Genomic DNA, 18,665 nt, shown 5'->3' on the forward strand with positions numbered 1-18,665 from the left:
AGCTGCCCCGCTGTTCAGTCAGGTAACACACAGCACTACCGGCAAATCGAGCCTGGGAGACCAGGCAATACTATCATTAACACTTAAGTAGTAGGGGTGGATAATCACAACTATTTTAGAGTCAAAACAGCTTGGAAAGGAAGAAAACCCCAAATTGACGCAAGAGCTACATAATTTCTTTCTCCAGTACAGCAACTGCATGTATAAAAGACTACGTTGTTGATGTTCTGAATCATAGGGATGGGTTGCTGTGGTGGAGAAAAATCAGAACCATAGACTGGTTTCGGTTGGAAGGGACCTTGAGTTCATTCAGTTCCAACCCCTGCCACAGACAGGGAAGCCCTGTCCAACCTGGCCTTGAACACTGCCAGGGATGGGGCAGCCACAGCTTCTCAGGGCAACCTGTGCCAGGGCCTCACCACCCTCATAATGAAAAACTTTCTCCTAATATTCTCCTAAATGAATTTAGGAGAAAAATATTCTCCTAAAAATGAAAAAATTTCTCCTAGATCTAAATCTACTGCCTGTCAGCTTGAAGCCATTGCCTCTTGTTCTAGCACTACAGGCCCTTGTAAAAAGCCCCTCTCCAGGTTTCTTGTAGCCCCTTTAGGCATTGGGAACTGCTCTAAGGTCTCTCTGGAGCCTTCTGCAGGCTGAAAAATAATTCACATTCCTTACCAACCTGTCTGGGAAACCTTACCTTTTAGGCCAAGTGAAAATTATCACACTATGAGCCCTGCTGAGGCAAAACAAATAGCATGTCACAAACAATGCAGTACATCATAATCCTTCTGTGATGGACCTGATAAATCCTGCCTCAGCCACTGTTCCTCCTCTCTTAGCCCTACTTTGCAAGGAGAAGGATCACACCCCATACTATTATCAATCCTACCAGAGTATGAGATGTCGGATTCCTACTTTGCTGTCAACACAACAGAGCAACAGCCAGCCAGCCAGCACAGGACTTGGACACATGGTGCTCCACAGGCAGCACAGTTCCAACTGAGGGCACCTCCCACTGGTCTTCAGGTGAGAATATAAGAGGAAATGAGAGTTCCTCAGTGACATAAAAGTTTTTACAATTAGAATGGAGGGCGGGAAAAAAAATCATTTTCCTTTTTGAAGAGTTCCTGCTTCATTTATTGCGTTTAATAATAGCAGAATCTAGCACTAGCCCAGAAAGAATCCTGTGATCACATTACAGGCTTCATTAGCATGTAATTTTAGTTGGATAGATCATTGTCTAACTTCTGACTACACTAAAGCTTTTTTATCATAGTTTTGGCAAAAATAAGTAATTTGTCCTTTACTTATTATTTGTATTACAATGGCACCCAGAGATGCACTAAAGAAAGACTCCATGAGGCTAGATGCTCTGGAAACGAGAAAACGTCCTGACTCTAGAGAGCTTACAATCTAAGAAAGCTTTGTAGATATTAGCATTAACAAGTACTTTAGAAGTTTTATGCTTTGCAAGGTTCAAAATTATCAGAGCAGATCCGAAACACTCAAATATGCAGATTTGGTGGCCAATTTCCTATACGTGCTGCTTCACTCATCAAGTCAGTCAAATGCTGGCATCAATTCCCTCCATAGCAGAAGAGGAAGAAACCTATTCTGACAGGTCACTGGCAGGTTGGTAAATAGCACTACTGCCAAGATTCTCTACAAGCTCTAGGGGTCTTGGGTGACAAGGGGTCTTTGGTGACAAGGGGCCTTAAATGCTCAACTGACAACCCTTCCAAGGAGGAGAATTTTCAGTAGTTGCTACATCTTTAGCTTCAAGGCAACTACAGTGTTACAGGACAGGTTTCCAGACCCTGACACACCAAATCTATTCATTAAGCTCTGAAAAATCCTTACAATTTAAGGCAATTTTGTTTAATGTGCCATGTAACCTATAGCCACGAGTGTTGTTATCCATTCATCTTTTTAAGACAAAAAGTAGGGGATATATGGAATCAAAAATAAACTCTTAAAACCTTTATGTACTGACATGTATCATGCCAGAAGGAGAAAGAACAGTGGTATTATCTCACTGTAGGTGTTTTGGCTGAAGCTATGAATCTATGTGGAGTATTTTTGTATCTGTTCCTCATTATCATCATTGCCATGTTGCTGTTGATAATGCTGGTACAATTTCGACCCCCGGCCTCCCCCTATCCCTTCTGCTGCTGGCAAGTGTCCATTGGACATATTCAGTATAATGGAGGTCAAGGATTTAATGTAGTTTTTGGCCAGTGTGAGAGTCTCTATTTTGGACAGTTTGTTCTCAGCCCTCACATGAGGGATCACCTCCCGCAAAGCCTGGAACGCATTGTTGAGCTTGTGCATTCTCTGCCTCTCCCGCTCGTTGCTTTCCAGTCTCCTCAAATGCCTGTCCTTACTGCTCCAAGGATGCTTGACTCTGGCTGGAGCCATCTTGCTGCTCTCCTTGTTTCCCCCATTCCTCCTTTCTTTGTGCCGCAAACATTTCACCAGTTCTTTTTTCATCATTGCTGACTCCTCAGAAAATGCTTCTTTGTCAGCAGCGCGCCTCTGCTGCTTTCCTTTGGTTTTAGTCTTCATGTTTTGGTAGATGTACTGGTATTAGGCATCAATGTGCTGTAAAAACATGAACATCATTAACTGCTGCAACAGCTCTATGCTGAGCAGATGATCTGATGCAGATTTGAATGTTTATTTACTTGTTCACTACTGGAAAACCATCACTGGCTCCCAATTTAGTGATGTTCATTTTAGAAGTTGTGAATGTTACCAGTCAAGATGACATGTGCAGATGAACAGAGGCAGATGAACAGAGGAGAAAATCCTTTTTTAGAGAACAACAGATCCTCCTTCAGCTGAAAGGAAAAGGTTACAGAGGGAGCAGAAGCCAAGTGAACAGAACCATTGGAACAAAGATGCAGTGAATCACCTATTTGTGTCCTCACGTATGGAAAGCCAAGTGAAAACTACACACCTTTACTTTCTTGTAAGTAGGCTTCAAGCTCCTCTCACTGCACATAACAGAAAATAGTCTCCAAGCTGACCCAGTTTTCCCATAGGAAAAGTGAATCACAATTCAAAAAAAAAACCCAGGAGTGCAACAGTCAATTAGGTTTGATAACACATTGCCTACATTTTGGTCTCATATGCTTCTGTCTTCTCCCAGCTCCAGTTACCACAAGTTACAATAAAACCATATATCACCTCATTGTACATGTGCAGGTTCACGTGTGGGATACTAGAACCCTCAGGTTTTCACTCAAAGTAATTTCTCCTTGAACTCCTGGTAATTGCTTTTTGTAGGAATAGGTTTCCACTGTGTTCATGAGCAGCCCACTAGAGGGAAACATGACACACAAACTCCTACAGAAGCTCAGAAACTCACAGCTGGCAACACTTTTTTCACATGCAGTGTTTCTGCACTCTGGGCTAGTCCCCACCACAAACAAAAATAATCACTCCCTCTTCCTACAGCAATCAAATAATGGTGGGGCTCAATTGCAGTTTCTGCCCCAGTTCAGCAGCAGCAGTATTTATTCTTCAGGTTATCCAAAAAGACCCAGCAATGCTCCTTCCTCACATGTTAGCAAAGGCAGATGACGGCACTGAGATCTTGCCCTCCCTCAGCCCAGATTCTGTGTCAACGCTACACCAGAAGGCAGCAGCCCCACAGGAACCCTGCCTCTAACACCAACCATCAAGGTTACTATTTCCATAATACTTCTTTCCACTTTCTTCCAGCTCACATTGAAAGGTTCAGACTTCAAAAAAAATGATTTTTATGCTGATGCTGTGATGTAGGAGCAGTTCGAGTTGGTGAGCCAATTAAAACCAAACCAACCCCAAAGAAACCCACAGGTGCTCGACTGTCCCTATATAGGACGTCAACCTTAGCTGGAGCAGGTGGTGAGCAGTTCCAAGGTGTGCTGCAGTAAAAATCACTTCCTCATTTCTTTAGAGAGATCTTCAGCTGCTCAGCATTCACAGCGACTTGGTTCTCTGCCTGTGATGGCATCCTGGCTGTCCCAGGTTCCTTACCACCAGGGAGGCAATTAACAGGAACTCACAAAGCAGCTTGGTTATGGTAGCATCCAAGTGATGAATGCTGAAAGACAGCACTGAATAGCTCGTGTTGTGGGAGCCTAGAAGAAATGCTAGAGACATACAGGTATCTTAAGAAAGAAAGACTAAAGCCAAGCACTGTGACCCTTCCTGACCCTTAATCTAACTCGGCAGAAAAGGTGTAACTGCAGGACAGAGAAATGAAGGCAGGCACAAAGAAGACCAGTCAGCTTTCCCCTCCAGCACAAAAAGCGCTGTTAGTGAGAGCAAAGAAATGAGCAGCTGCTGTTGGAAAGGAAAACAGCCTGCAGGGCTTGGTGAAGAGGAGGTTTGTGGAGGCAGCCAGCAGGGAATGCTGGAAGAAAATGCAAGAGAGAGGAGGCTTCAGCAAATTGTGGGAGAAAAGTACCCTTTAAAACTGCAGGCTGGGGCAAAGCAGATGGGATGACATGGTAGAAAAGGGTGCAAGCCTGAGAAACACCCTCATGGAGCTGCAGCGAGGCTGCCAGGACCCCCAGGGAGAGAGCATGGGTGTGCAAGGAAGAAATTGACACAGAGAGGGGATCAGGAGCAACAGACTGGAGTGGTCAAGGGAAACTAAAGAGAGCAACCAAATACCAGCAAGCTTTCCACCCTCTGCATCAATCTGGCATCCCCCTCTTCTATGACTTACCACTGCCACCAGCTGTGGAGAAGGTGCCTAGGGCTCGAGGAGTACACTGGCAGAGACCCATGTGAAGCCAGGAGCAGCAGCAGGGGCTGAGGCAGGGTTTACCAGCAGAGGCCAGCGAGGGCCCCGGGCCCTGCCTCACGCCGAGGCCCCGTGAGGCCGCAGCTGGGCCCGAGCTCTGCCCCGGCCCCGCAGGCACTCGGCAGGTGGCTGCGACACGTCGCTTTAGCGGCGGAGGCGGGCCCGGCCAGGGCGGGACCTCGGCACCTCCACGGCCGCCAAGTAACTGACCCGCCGGGGAAGGGGCGGCATCAGGCGCGGCCCTCGGATACCCGGGGGGAAGCAGCAGGCCGAGGCAAAGGAGTCCCGCAGCGGCACATCAGCCCGGCTGGTGGCGGTGCCCGTTTCACCCCGCGAAGGGGGAAGGGGCCCAGAGCCAGCATCCAGCACAAGGCTCCTGGGATTTGGATGGGCACAGAGCTCTCGGGGACCACAAAACGCCAGGGAGTAGACAGTACTGGGCTAGGGCTGAGCAGCTGTGTGTGTGTGTGCATCCATGCACTGACACCAGTGCGGTGGATGCTAAGCCAAGCAAATCAGTGTCACTGTAGGAGGGGTCAAGTCAGTACTTCAACAGATGGAGGAGGAAAATGTCTGAGTGCACTCTGTTCTGCCAAGGGCTGTGCAAGTTACCATAGCACCTTGTGTGACAAAGACCCTCGGCACTTTCCTCCCTTGCAGGCTGCTACTGATGACAAGGATTGCAAGCACTCAAATTCTTTGATAATAGGTTCTATTTAAGATGACCAATTTAGTGCCATGGGATCTTTTACATCTGTTCTCAATCATGACCACTGTCTCGGTCAAATTTCAGCCCAGTAGTTATATTTTACCTAATGAAGTTAAGTCATCTTGATATCAGTTTCTCATTCCCAGGTCTCAACAGTTGCCAGCATTCAGAACAGCTGCAATGCTGAGCAAGGGGCTTCCACAACAGCCTCCATAACCACTGACACTGCTGTGATCTGTCATCACAACCTAACAGTAAACAGGTTGAAAGAGACATTCACTGTCCCTCAGAGTGAACATCTCAGTCTCAAGTCAGAGAAGCTACCAATACGCAAGTACTACATTTACCTGATATCCACAGAACAGAATCATTAGGGTTGGAAGGGACCTCTGGAGATCACCTAGTCCACCCCCTGTGCCAAGGCAGGGCCACCTAGAGCAGGTTGCACAGGAATGCATCCAGGCAGATATTGATTGTCTCCAGAGAAGGAGACTCCACAACCTCCCTGGGCAGCCTGTTCAGTGCTCTACCTGATGATCTTGAGTCCATTCAGCACATGCATTTAAATTAAAAAAGGAACTCTTCCAGAAATAAACTGAATTAATATGGAAAAAACATACCATTAATCTGTTTGCTGAAGGGTATTTAAATTTTGATATCTCCATTCTTCCTACACATGCTTAATTCTAGGATTAAAAGCAATATTCACCTTTTAGAATTACACTGTATTTCAAGTACTACTGCTTTGTGTATACACCTTACCTGAAGTTCACACAAAGTGGTATTACTAGAAGAAATTAAAGGCAACTACACTATTTTGTGTAGACTCTGCTGCTGGACTGTAGCTTTGAGTTTTTGGTACTTTGTCAACTTCCAGGGACTAACAAATATATCTCACTGCAGAACCACATTGTGGACCTGATCCACTGCTGGCATCTGCTTAAGAATGAACAAACAGACAAAGAGATTATAAATATATAACTGTATTTTATTTTTAATATTAAATATTTTTAAATTACAAGCAGTTTCTTGAATCACACTATGCATGATAATCAATATACAGTAGAAATTACAATTTAAAAATGTACACAATTTAAAGACATTTTGACCTGAAATTTCATTAACTATGATATATTGCCATAAACCTCATACCTGTATTAAATTACAATAGGAAAACCTCATACCTATGATTTTGTTACATAGCTTCTCATTTACAAATAGAATTAAACATTATATATACACACACATCAGTACCATTTTATCATTTAAGTTACACCTAAATCTGTGCAAGTTCAAACAATTTCATAAACAAAACTAAGTCATATTCAAGTTTCTGAAAAACAGGCTGCTGGTATTACAAATACTTATTTTCAATAAGTTTATATGATGTTTGACTCTCCTCTAGATAGTTTTTTTTCCAGTCTTGTACCAAAACCATTAACATACAAGGATATTTCTGTATGACTTAAAGCTGAAGTAATTTTGTACACTCTGTTCTTATTTAAGGCTATTTCTTATAAGGCTAATATACTTGGATTCCACCTTTCACCAACTCCAACAAAAATAGCCATGTCACTAACACCTGACAATGCTGACACTTTAGCATAGTGCTTAATCATAGAAGTCTTTCTACCAACCAGCCTCCTCATGAAAAAGATTGAGTACTACATAAAAATCTGCTATAAATACTGATAAAAAGAATGAGGCTTAAATGGCTTTCATTAGTGCATCAACAAGGAGATGAAAAAATGTTTAATCTGCTCATTTCCATGAAAATGGCAGTTTCCATAAATGCAGTTGGACACACAACAGATCTGTGGCTTGAGGATTTAGGAGAGCACAGGTGTTCCATGAAAACCGGGCATTCTTCTCACTTTGTTGGCTTCTCATAACAGATACTAATTTTTAAGCAAACTTCCTTAGGTGGGAAAAAATCAGCTTTATAAAATGACTTTAGTAGCCAAATGGAGACAATGCCTTCACTATTCACATAATCACGGTATTCTACTAGAGAGGGAATTAAAATGTAAGCAGTCCTCATAGTAAACCATTGAAAATAGATACATGTACTTCTAAACTGGAAACCATGCTTAAGTAGCTAGTGCAAGAAATTACATATAGTTTAATGAATGATTTGTAATAAATCCCCTTATTATAATGTAACACATTTGGAATTACCAATTCATCTTCACTGTGCCACTGACTGCCAGGCAGATATTTAAATATTGCTAATAGTTGATCAGAGTTTTAACTACAGAATTTTTTCAAAAAAAGATCTTTTATATTACTGTAATCCAGCCTACTGGATACACAAAATTAGAATTCATGTTTAAGTGAGGTGAGTCAGCTTAAATATTTCTTTCTCTTCATTTCTTTTCTCTTCTGGGAACAGGTTGCTCAGAGAAGCTGTGGATACACACACAGCTACGCAGGCAGCGCTCAAGGCCAGGCTGGACGGGGCTTGGAGCAACTCATACTAGAGGAAGGTGTTCCCGTCTGTGGCAGGGGAATGGACCTGGATAAGCTTAAAGGTCCCTTCCAATCCAGACCATTGCACAGCTAAAAAGGACATTACCTTGCTTATCATCATACATATCCCAGCTCATTTTGGGAAAAATGCTCCTTTATCAACTCATTAGAAGATTTGGACAAAAGAGTAAACTTTCACTTCCTACATCAGATTTTCTATAGATTTCTATCAAGTAAGGAAATTCTAGATGTGCAAGATAAATATCTGATTTTCCAGAATGGTAAGAAACAAAATGCACAACCAGCTTGTAACATTCTGGCGTAGAAGCTTTTATTTAACCTTGGGCTGTATTTTAAACCAAATGATTCAAAATTAAGGCTGAACTCCAGTTCTGATAGATTTTTCACCACGTAAGGCAGATAAGCCCTAACATGCTTTGCAGACCATTACAGAGTTTCATTCTTACTGTGGTGAGGATTGTAGATTTCAGATATCTGATCTGTCTTCTGACTGTGTCAAGGAGTTTGATGTTGGAATTACAGAATTGCTAAACAATAGCTTGTGCACAAAGTCTATTACCTATATTTTAAATATTGAGAGGAGTGCACAGCTTCCTTAAACCCTCTACAGTATACACTGTAGGCCTGTAGAAAGAACTATGTCCCTTTGACTCTTAAATCATATTCTGGGAAGAAGTCCATGAAAAAATTCCATTCCCTACTTCATACTGAGTAACAGTTCTGACTAACTCTGAACCTGAGTGCCTCACCAGAAGAAGTTATCTGAACAATACATTGGCAACTTTAAACAACATTATCACTAAGTCATTCCCTTTTGATCAGTATGGAAGCCATTCTTGTTAAGGGCTAAATAATGCTGGAAAAAAGCAATTAACATTCCTGTCATTTTAAAAAATACTTTAAAAACCCAAAACAAAAAATGTATATAGAGGTATACAAAACCAAACTTTACACATCTGAAAATATCTAGTCCTCCCATACTTCATGTGATGAATAGTCTCTGGTGACTGGATCTGGACACAGAGCACTTGGACCACCCTTATATGAAGCCCTGCCAAAACAGCCACTAAAATACAAAGTGTTCGGTATGTTAGCACTTTTGTATTTTAGGACCCTAAGCCACGTAAACCCTCCTATCAGTGTTTCCTACTGATTTACAGATGTGTAAGGCATCCCAAGAGGTCAGGGATTTGTTTCTCAACTGAACTCACTTTGGAGTAGTAATTAAGGATTTCTCCTCCCCATCCAGCAGTTTAAAGGATTAAACTAGCTAAATGCATGGTAGAGTATGAAGGTTAAACATGCCCACACTGTACTTCCTTCCCTACAGACAGCTTCAGAGCAAACTTTACGACACTGTATCTTTTGGTCAGTATGTATTTCAAGATGTACCATGGGGTCTTGCAGACAACTTAAAATAGGCTTGGCCTTAGAAAGGGTGCAAAACCGGGTATTAATCATTAATCTAATTCTTAACTGTCATAACATCACTGAGAGGTAGATTTACCACAGTCCTCTGAATGGCAGCCCCAATCTACAGTCAACAGAAGAGTGAGCTTTGAAATACACAAAATGGACAGCTGAAGGGCCACATGCACCCAAATCCATTCCATTGAAATTAGTCTTTTTATAAGATTCATAAATTCCATAGTTTTGTACAGTCAATTTTTCCTCTTCTCTCTCCAAGGCAGAAATTGTAGTAAAAACTGGAAGGCTCTTTAATTATGATATAGTCAGATGCTATTACAGTTTAAGCAGTCAGTAGGATTATGTTCAGGAATTAAGAGACATTTTCTCTTACATCTAAAAACTCCAGAGTATATCATATATTCTTTTCCAGTTTCCTATAGAACATGAACACTAACAATCAATCTATAATCATTATTGTTTAGAAATGGTACTGAACCTAAGATTCCAGCAAGTCTAACGTAACACTCAGAAGTTATGTATGCTTTACATGTACCGTGCATAGCAAAGGCTACAAAAAGGACAAATTAAACTGGATAAGTGGGCCAATTCAACTTGTCTTATTCTCCTTGAAAGATTTAAGATTTTGATTCTGTACATCAGGAAATAAAGGAAGAATAATCCATAGTGCAATTGTAATAAGCAAAGTAATATGTAGTGATATCCTCTTGAATAAATATGGCTCACTACTGATCAACTATCATCCATACAGTTTCAGCAACACAGCCACCTGTTGCACAGGACAGTTATACACAGTTCTACAACAGGTGTATGTTCAAATAGATAATGAACTACATGGAAAAATATAAAAAGAATATTATACAATCTCATACATAAACCAGACCGTAGTGTAATTGCTTTACTTGTGTAGGTTATCTGAAAAATACTTCAAGTACTTGAAAACAGCGGCAGAATCATCTTTCAATGAAAAGCAAAATTGCACTGATTTAAAAATACATTACAAAGTTAAATACACATTCAAATTAATGTCCTGATTTAACATTGCTTTCAGTGTTTACTTTCATTTCTTAGTACTTCTTGATTACCTGCGTTACTTCAGGAGGATCCAGAGATGAAGAAGTTTCAGACACAAAGTCTGTGTGCCTTATGTATGCAGTCCAAAGTTTTAAATTAATCTTTTTCTCCATCTTCACTGCTTCCTATTAGTAGAGGAAAGGTCATAAGGTACAATGAGATCCTTCTGCACAACCCTCCCTTCTTTGCAAGGCTCTTCCTACAGCTTGGCGTTCTGCCCTCTCGCACTTCCAAGTTTTGGTTAATCTTTCCCTACAGCTTTCAACTACTGTAAACATTTGGTACATTTTTACATAGACATCTGCTTAAATCACACCGTTCAATGTCACTTCTTAGGACTCATGAGGCAATGTAGGATCTCCATAAAAATCTCTTATCTGCAAGTTACTAGGCAGCAAGCATTATCTTATCAATAAGCACAAAACAAGAACAATACAACTCCATATAACCCCGATTACATATTTACCATTAGCAAGGCTCAGCAACCAGTAATATTTAATAATGCAGCATTTTATCAAGATTAATATGCTGAACCGGTTCAAGTCTGCTTGGGTTTGCCTCTCTTTACCATCAAAAAATATTCCAAAGTTGAAAAAAAGCTTTTGGTTACAGACAAGAAAGCTACTATTAATAAATACTGCTGGTACTCAATATTGCTACTAACAGATTGACTCTTCTTAAAGAGTCTTATTCACAGCTCTAGAAAACATGCTGCAATTCTTGTATGTCAAGAATGCACTTTCTAAAAAGCAGTATGAAAAGAAACTGAATTGTAAAATAAGCTTAGACAGCAATGGCAGAAACATCATGTTCTAGCAGACTCCCCCTGTGCAATGAAAACAAAATTGTGACTAATGACCACACAATAATGACATTTATTCAACTGCCATGGTGTGGCAGCTATAAAAAAGTGCTTAAGGAATGCACAGATTTCATAGCTAATGCACTATTTCTTTTTTAACAGAAAAATTGTGAACTTGTCCTGCAATATTCCACAGAATATTCAACCACAAGTTTGTAGCAACTTGGATGCAAATAATCTCAAAGGAAAGCTATGTCTTAACCGAAATACCACACATAACATTTATAGTATTAACAACGCATTTTTAAATTAAGTATCTAAAATAGAATAAGATTTGTCATATCTCTGACTTCTATCGTTGAATAGAGTTTTGAATTTGTGGTTCTAAAATAATTATTATAATTACATCACTTACCTCCTTGCTCTATATCTGAATCTGTAAGATGCGTAAGAGAAAAGCTTGCCATGTTTGCAGGAGAGATAGAGAATCTTGAATAAGGGGACGTATGTGACCAGTTCTGATCGAGAGTCCGGGAAGGTGGAGGTGGAGAGAAATACTTTGATGACTGAAGAGGTGATTTAGAACTAATAAGACTATTAGCTGCCTTTGACATAAAGGATGGCTCTGGAGAAGAGAAGTCATCATCCCATTCAAAACCCCCACCTTGAAGAAAAAGAAAAAAAGAGAATTGACAATAATGTAAAGTCATAACCAGTTTTAAAAGCAAACCCCTGGAAGACTGTGCTAACCCAAAGCAGAACTTGTAGCTTTTCTGTTCTAGCCCTCAGGAGTCACAATATTTGTCTCCCCTACTTTGGTTGCCTTCCAGGATACCCCAGACACATCAGTGTATAACCAACCAATATCACATTACCAGCTTTGATGATCAGTAACACCACTACCTAAGCCTAGCTGTAGTCTGTGCTCAGGATGCAAAACTGAAGCCAGTATGGTACAGCCAATTTACAAGTCACATATCATTTAAATTACATTTCATTAACAGCTATGCATAAAACAGCCTCAGCCCCCGCTGTGTATAAATATAGTCTGGTACCTTCTTCATCTGTTGAGCTTTCTGAATTTGCAAATCTGTTTAAGTAACTAAAACTCGAAGGCGGAGCAGGAATGCTGCAAGAGTCTTCCCCATTCAGGTCTACTGCATGGTTTCCCAGCTCCTTAGTCGGCATTTCCTAAGGCAAACACAGTAAGTTATTTAACCCTCTTGTACACACAATGTGTCCATGCCCACAGATGCAAGCTTTCCAGAAATACACTCCCCACTGTCACCATCAAATCTATCACAGAATTAAATGGCCTGTAAACTCTGAAGTTCCTATCACACAACAAAACTTTGAGTTACAGATTAAGGATATGCAGGTAATTCTAGTTCTAAAGAAAATTGTATTAAATCTACACTAAAATGCACTCAGGAAGTGACTTTAAATCTTATTTGTGATATTTAAAAGTTTTGTATTCCTAGGAACAAAGCTAAACATCTTCCAATTAAAAATAGTTCCCTTGTCAGCCTGACCCAGGCAGGTGTTTAATTCTTTAACAAAGCCTTAAGCCAACTCACAACATTTTAAGTTTTTATTTTACTTTTTTTTTTTTTAAACTCTTAATCATGCACCAGGATAAAGAGACAAGCTTTGTACAACGGGTATTTGAAGCAGCCAACATCTTATCAGTTACTGTAAAAATAAGTAAAGAGTTCAACAACTAAGAGCAGGTTAAGCACAGCTGATTTTCTCTTCCCTTCTGACAAAAGGATTACTATTCTACATAGACTGCCTAAACACAAATCACCTATGTTTTCCATTCCAAAACACAACCAATATTTATGTGTGTCATCATAACTAACATTTCCAAAGCTTGACAATGTGACTGTTCTTTCAAACTCACTGTACAAGTTTAGTTGCCACAACGGTAAAACATAATCCCCTCTGTATCAAGTTACAGAAGTTAAAAATTGATAAAGCAGATAGGGAAACAAAGGTAACCTTGAATTTTATAAGCAGGTCAGTATTTCACTCAACTTGAATAATACTGGACTTAAAAATTAGCATTACCATCTAAATATTGTTCTTATCTTTGATTATGGTTCAAGGTAAATGTACCTTAATGCTAACTAACACAAGAGCCAAAGTTAGGTTGCTGTTTAGGGGTTTTGGGGTGCTTTATTTGGTTGGTTAGCTGTTATTTTTATCCCTTTCTTCCTTTCTTTTATAAAGGCATTTAAACTTAAATTCAAAGTCCTCAAGCTCATTAAACTGATAAATTGATTCCAAAAAGTTACAACATTCTGGTAAAATAATCAAATCAAATACGGTCCATAACAATGCTGCTTCACATGTTCAAATTACACACAGCTTATAAACATCAGAAGGACATCACATTTCACTCAGTGCATACAGTTAGGGATCCAAAAGCAATGGAGGTTCAGGACTTGCCAACCAACCCCGCCAAAACCAAACCCTTCTTCACTTCCAAATGGCCCTGCTATTCTACACCTAGCAAAAAATAATAAATAAATACGCAATTCTACCAAATGTTGTTTAAAAAACTCAAACCAACAAAACTTTACTTAGTAAAAAAAACCATACCTGATCAAACAAATAGACTGTCACATCATCAAAGAACGTTACAGCCTTCTTCTCATTTTTCCAAGGCTCATGCTGCCTCTTGAGAGGTACTGGAAGTTTCAACAAGCTTCTCAGATGTTTTCCATCATCCTTCTCAGTAATTATCTCAGGTACTTGATGAACAGTTTCATCTTCACTGTCAGAACTCAGACTATGCATATGAAAAGTCCTCATGTCATCCTCAGAATCACTGTTCTCATCTTCTTCATCTGCATCATCGCCATCTTCTAAATCAAGCATTCCAGAAACATCGAGTTTTCCAAGGTATTTTCCTTCAATATCTGGCTCTTTCAGTTTTTGTCCTTCAATGTGATAGAAGGACTTTTCACTGTTACCCAGATCTAAAGGACTGTGTATGTTATGCACAGGCTTTAAGTCTCTGTGTGAAAGAAGTTCTGAAGTATTAGTGCCAACACAAGACACAGTTTTACGGGAAGTCTCAGACAGTTTTATTTCATCCCTTAGGTTTCTGTCCACCGATATCTCCACGGAATTCAGAGTTGCATCAGCCCACTCATCAGGACATCCCTGCATCCTTACATCCACCTCTTGGATCTCTAAGTCGTGATTTAGTTCTAGTTTTGCATTTTGATCATTGGTATCCTGGTGATTACTTACATCACACTTTTGCTGTCTCTCCTCAAAACTGTAATCCTCTTCAGCATTATTCTCTCCTCTACTGGAAGAAACACCACCCGTAGTCTCTCCTGACAGACTGAGAGTCTCTTCTGGTTTTTTATCTGGTTCAGAATCATTATCAGAGAAATAGGCAGAGTCTCTGTAAGAGTTCTGATTTCCGCACAGAAAAACCTTTGGGGTTGTTTCAAGATTGCTGTTCACTGCATCTAAACCAGCTGCTGCTTCTGAAACAATTATGACTGGATTAGAAGGTAAAGCACTGACATTGCTCTCACTAACACCACAGACAGCAGTATCTACACTAGAAGCATCCTCAACAGTGATATGGGAAGTCCATTCCGGAGATTCCAGGTTCTCTGTTTCATAGCCACTGTCAGCAGGTTTATCAGGTGGCAAAAGTTTCTGAGGGCTTTGAGCCTGTAAAGATTCTAAAACCTCATTTACATCTAAAGAATCCAAAGAATCAGGTGTCTCTAAGGCTTGTTCTACAGTTTGTATAGGAGATGGGTTGTCTTCCAAAAGACTATCCTGACTTGTACAGTCTGAAGTAGCAACAGAAACTGAGGTGACCTCTTCTGCAATATCCCTACAGTTCTCAAAATCATTTGATGCTTCTTGTCCTTCCTCCAATAAACATTCATCTCCTTTTATTAAGGGAGATGTATCTTGCAAGTTTCTTCTCACATCTTCCTGATCGCTACATTTTTCTCTATTAAAAGCTATTTCATCATAGTTGGGAAGCATTCCCTGTTTTATTTGGGCATCACATTCAGTTGTTTCAACAGCAACACCAGAATATGGATTGTTTCCAACATTATTATTTTTGGCATTACTAGATAGCTCTTCTTGACAGAGAATACCAGTGTTACAGGACATGACTTCACTGACTTCCATATTCAAAAATTTTCGCTCATCCTTCAAATAAGGAGGATTTGCACATTTATCACACGACTTACATGCTGCAGATGGACTAGAGGATGCCTGCACTTCTACAGTAGCCTGACACTGAGAATTCAGATCTTTATTCATTGTCACCGGGTTACAATTTTCATCTTTCACTGTTCTAAGACTTCCATGTATTAAAGAAAAGACCTGTGCATTTTCAGCCAGCACAGGTTCAGGCTCTACAGAGATTCTATTTGAGGTTTCTAATACACTTTTTACAACATTATCTGGTTTTTGTCCAAAATCACTGCTGGTTTTCTTAGACAATAACCCTGATAATAAGTTTTTCTCTTGAAGAAATAAGAAGTTATCAGAAAGTTCTTCTAAAGTTGCCAAGTCAGACTGGTTAGAGATATTTTCACATAAGGAAACAGTTTCATTTTCAGAAGCATGACCAGAATGCTCCTTCTCAGAAAGGCCTACTGCCTTCCTGGCATCTGTGTTTGAGTTTAAAACAGGTGGTCTAAAGTCTTTAGAAATATCATTTGTTTCAGCAAAACCAAGTATTTTTCTGTTTGCCAATTCTTCTGATCTGTCAATGTCATTAAATATATTCTGGAAAGGACTTTCTGGACTACTAGTAACTGGCAAAACCTCCTCTTTAGGATCTGTATTGTAGTGGAAGAAGTCCCCATCCGTACTAGATTCTTCAACATCAAGACCCCTGAGAACTGTGAAATGAGAACTTTTTTCTTGTACAGCTTCTTGATGATCAACTTCTGTAGTTAGTACAAGTGATTGGTTATCAAAACTCATGCTGCAGCCACTTCCTTTCTCCTCCAATTGGATATAGTAGTCATTTCCAACAGAAAGCTTGTGTGCATCAAACACAGGTAACACCCCAGGGACAGCAAGTGATGCTTCCTGACCACTCGCATTCTGTGCTCCCGACCCTTGCTCTGAAAGTGACCTCTCAAAAACCTCCACTGGAAAGAAAACACTTGCATATGTCATTGCTTCATCAGGATTCACATGACCACATTCATCAAAATGATCATGTTTAGCTGCCTCCCAGATATATTCAAAGCTGAGACCCTGGCTTGTTTCAGTTACAGTAAGAACTTCCTCCATCTCATGGCCAAGTCTATCTCCTGCAAAGTGATCCAAGATTGGAAACGCAGAATTATTTGTTTCTCTATTTGAGGTGTTTGGTTTAAGAGCATTCCACTGCTGTTCAAAATCAATCTCCGAGTCCCTTTGGCTTTGCATGCGAAGATAAGTTAAAAGTCTGTGCACTTCTTCCGCTGTTGGTCTCTTTTCTGGAGGTAGCCAACAGAACTGCAGAACTTCATACCTATACAAATAAAAAACATGTCTCAACAGGCTTCACAATGAAAAAGAATATATAAAATTCAGGTATGTAACAAGCTAAAAAGTAAAAATTAATATCACTGGCAGGAAAATCCATCTAGAGAAACTCTTTTTACTCCCTTTATTCAGAGTTTCTTCACCAGGAAGATGATTCCATGGAGCAATTTCAGCATATTAAGAGAACTGAGTAATGCCAGAAACTTCTTCAGCAGCTTTAAGAATAAATGAAAACACTTGAAGTTTACCATCTATCAGAATATGGCTGCTCCAGGCATGGCTTGAAGAGTTTAACCTGCTTCTCCCTTATGACATGGGTTAGGACTTCCCTGTCAGAAAAGTCTGAGTAAGGCTGAGCAGCATTCTCAAACAGCTCCCATAACGTTACCCCCAGGGACCTGAAAGACAGCAGCAAATTACTGTGCATTCCAAGAACTGTTTTAAGGTTGCTTTTCTAAGAAAATAAGGATTATTATGCAAAGCATAACGGGCAAGAAGAAACAAATATTGCTCTCTCATTGACTCTGTAACAACTTCAAAACCTGCTAACTCATTTTATTTGACAGAATGCCAGAAGCTTAAGAACGAAGTTGCTTGAAGGCAATGACAACAAAGGCAACACCAGTGAAGACAACAGTGGCCTCAAATGATTCAACTATGGAAGAAACCCCCACATGTTAAATAAAAAGGAAATGTCCATTTAGAGAAGCAAGATGAAAAAACTTATTGTTAGTCCAACAGTTAGAAAAGCTTTCATCAGAAAATGCAGTAGTTATGAGTCAAACTGCTAGAAAACTAATCTTTGTTTCTGTTTTCATCAAATTACTTATTTTTAAACTGCAGTCATTAGAAGCCACCTCTTTTCTCCTTGCTGTATACATACTGTATGCAACACCAACCACTTTGCAGTGATTACAGTCAATGCTGATCTTTGGGCAACCTTTCCTTGCTCAAAATGCAAAGCAACTGACTCTGCAGGTACTACTATAGAATAATTTAAATTCGATGGGCTCTTTCAAAGTCATCTAGTCCAAACCTGTTCAAAGCAGCTCTGTGTAAGAGGCACCAAAATTCAAGTTGGAAACCTTAACACCCTGGCTGCTTGTAGTTTCGATGAACAGTATTATCTGTGGAAGCCTGCCTGAAGGGTTCAACTTTTTATGTCATCCACAACTACTATGTTACTAGAAAAATTATGTATCATTTCCTTCCTTTATAAACATTTAAAGGCATTCGGCAAATGTACAGTAATTATTTTTATTAGTATAAATGCTTGTTCTTCTGCTAAACAGTTTTTCTTAACCTATCTGTTCTTTCAACATATTTCTAAGCATCTTTCCAAAGCAAGATATAGTTTCAGGTTTGTAGATATTAACCTACTGTATGTCTGAGGAAATAAAGCAATGCATCAAGCCAATAATGAACTACAAATATTATTTACTCTTTTGTGTAACATTTGAGGATATGTTCTCAAATCTCTCACTGAAATCATTTTAGAGCCTACTACGTACCATATGTTACTGTATTTATTTTGCTCTGCTGATAACAGTCTGTCTTGAAAACTTGTTACTAACTCAGGTGCAGTCCATCGGAGAGGAATTAGTTTCTTCTCATCTGTCTCAATATAATCTTCCTAAATTATAGGGAAAAGAAAAAAAAAAAAAAAAGACTGAACAAACATTGGATCAAATTCCAGGAGTTAACAGTCCTTTCCTTAATACGGTTTTATGTTATCCCTATGCCAAATAATAAATCTCATTTTCCCCAAGTAGCAGAGAATAATGCTGTAGAGAAAAGGCGTTCACTGCCCACTGCCCACTAGAGAA

At 39.8% G+C, this 18,665-nt stretch overlaps 2 protein-coding genes across 4 annotated transcripts in view; both read right to left on the reverse strand.

Annotated features, from left to right (window-relative positions):
* Positions 1 to 1,393: 1,393 nt before the first annotated feature.
* Positions 1,394 to 2,568, reverse strand: BHLHA15 (basic helix-loop-helix family member a15; the record flags this gene model as incomplete). Its single annotated transcript, XM_080619570.1, has 1 exon — positions 1,394 to 2,568. One exon carries the CDS (start codon positions 2,566 to 2,568, stop codon positions 2,068 to 2,070), a length of 501 nt encoding a protein of 166 aa, XP_080475696.1. The 3' UTR covers positions 1,394 to 2,067.
* A 3,768-nt stretch (positions 2,569 to 6,336) lies between these two features.
* The window catches only part of LMTK2 (lemur tyrosine kinase 2), a 43,274-nt gene continuing 30,945 nt past the window's right edge, over positions 6,337 to 18,665 (reverse strand). For 2 of the 3 annotated variants that reach the window (XM_080617268.1, XM_080617269.1), the window contains 6 exons: positions 18,351 to 18,472; positions 17,088 to 17,237; positions 13,909 to 16,825; positions 12,360 to 12,495; positions 11,720 to 11,968; positions 6,502 to 10,627 (listed from right to left, as the gene is read on the reverse strand). In XM_080617268.1, the coding sequence (XP_080473394.1) occupies positions 10,599 to 10,627; positions 11,720 to 11,968; positions 12,360 to 12,495; positions 13,909 to 16,825; positions 17,088 to 17,237; positions 18,351 to 18,472 (3,603 nt within the window). In that variant the 3' untranslated portion in view covers positions 6,502 to 10,598. Of the gene's footprint in view, positions 6,447 to 6,501; positions 10,628 to 11,719; positions 11,969 to 12,359; positions 12,496 to 13,908; positions 16,826 to 17,087; positions 17,238 to 18,350; positions 18,473 to 18,665 lie in introns of those variants that run through there. The other variant, XR_013956779.1, reaches the window with a different exon arrangement.

Source organism: Psittacula echo (assembly GCF_963264785.1).
Source record: "Psittacula echo genome assembly, chromosome: 5".
Lineage (NCBI taxonomy): Eukaryota > Metazoa > Chordata > Aves > Psittaciformes > Psittacidae > Psittacula > Psittacula echo.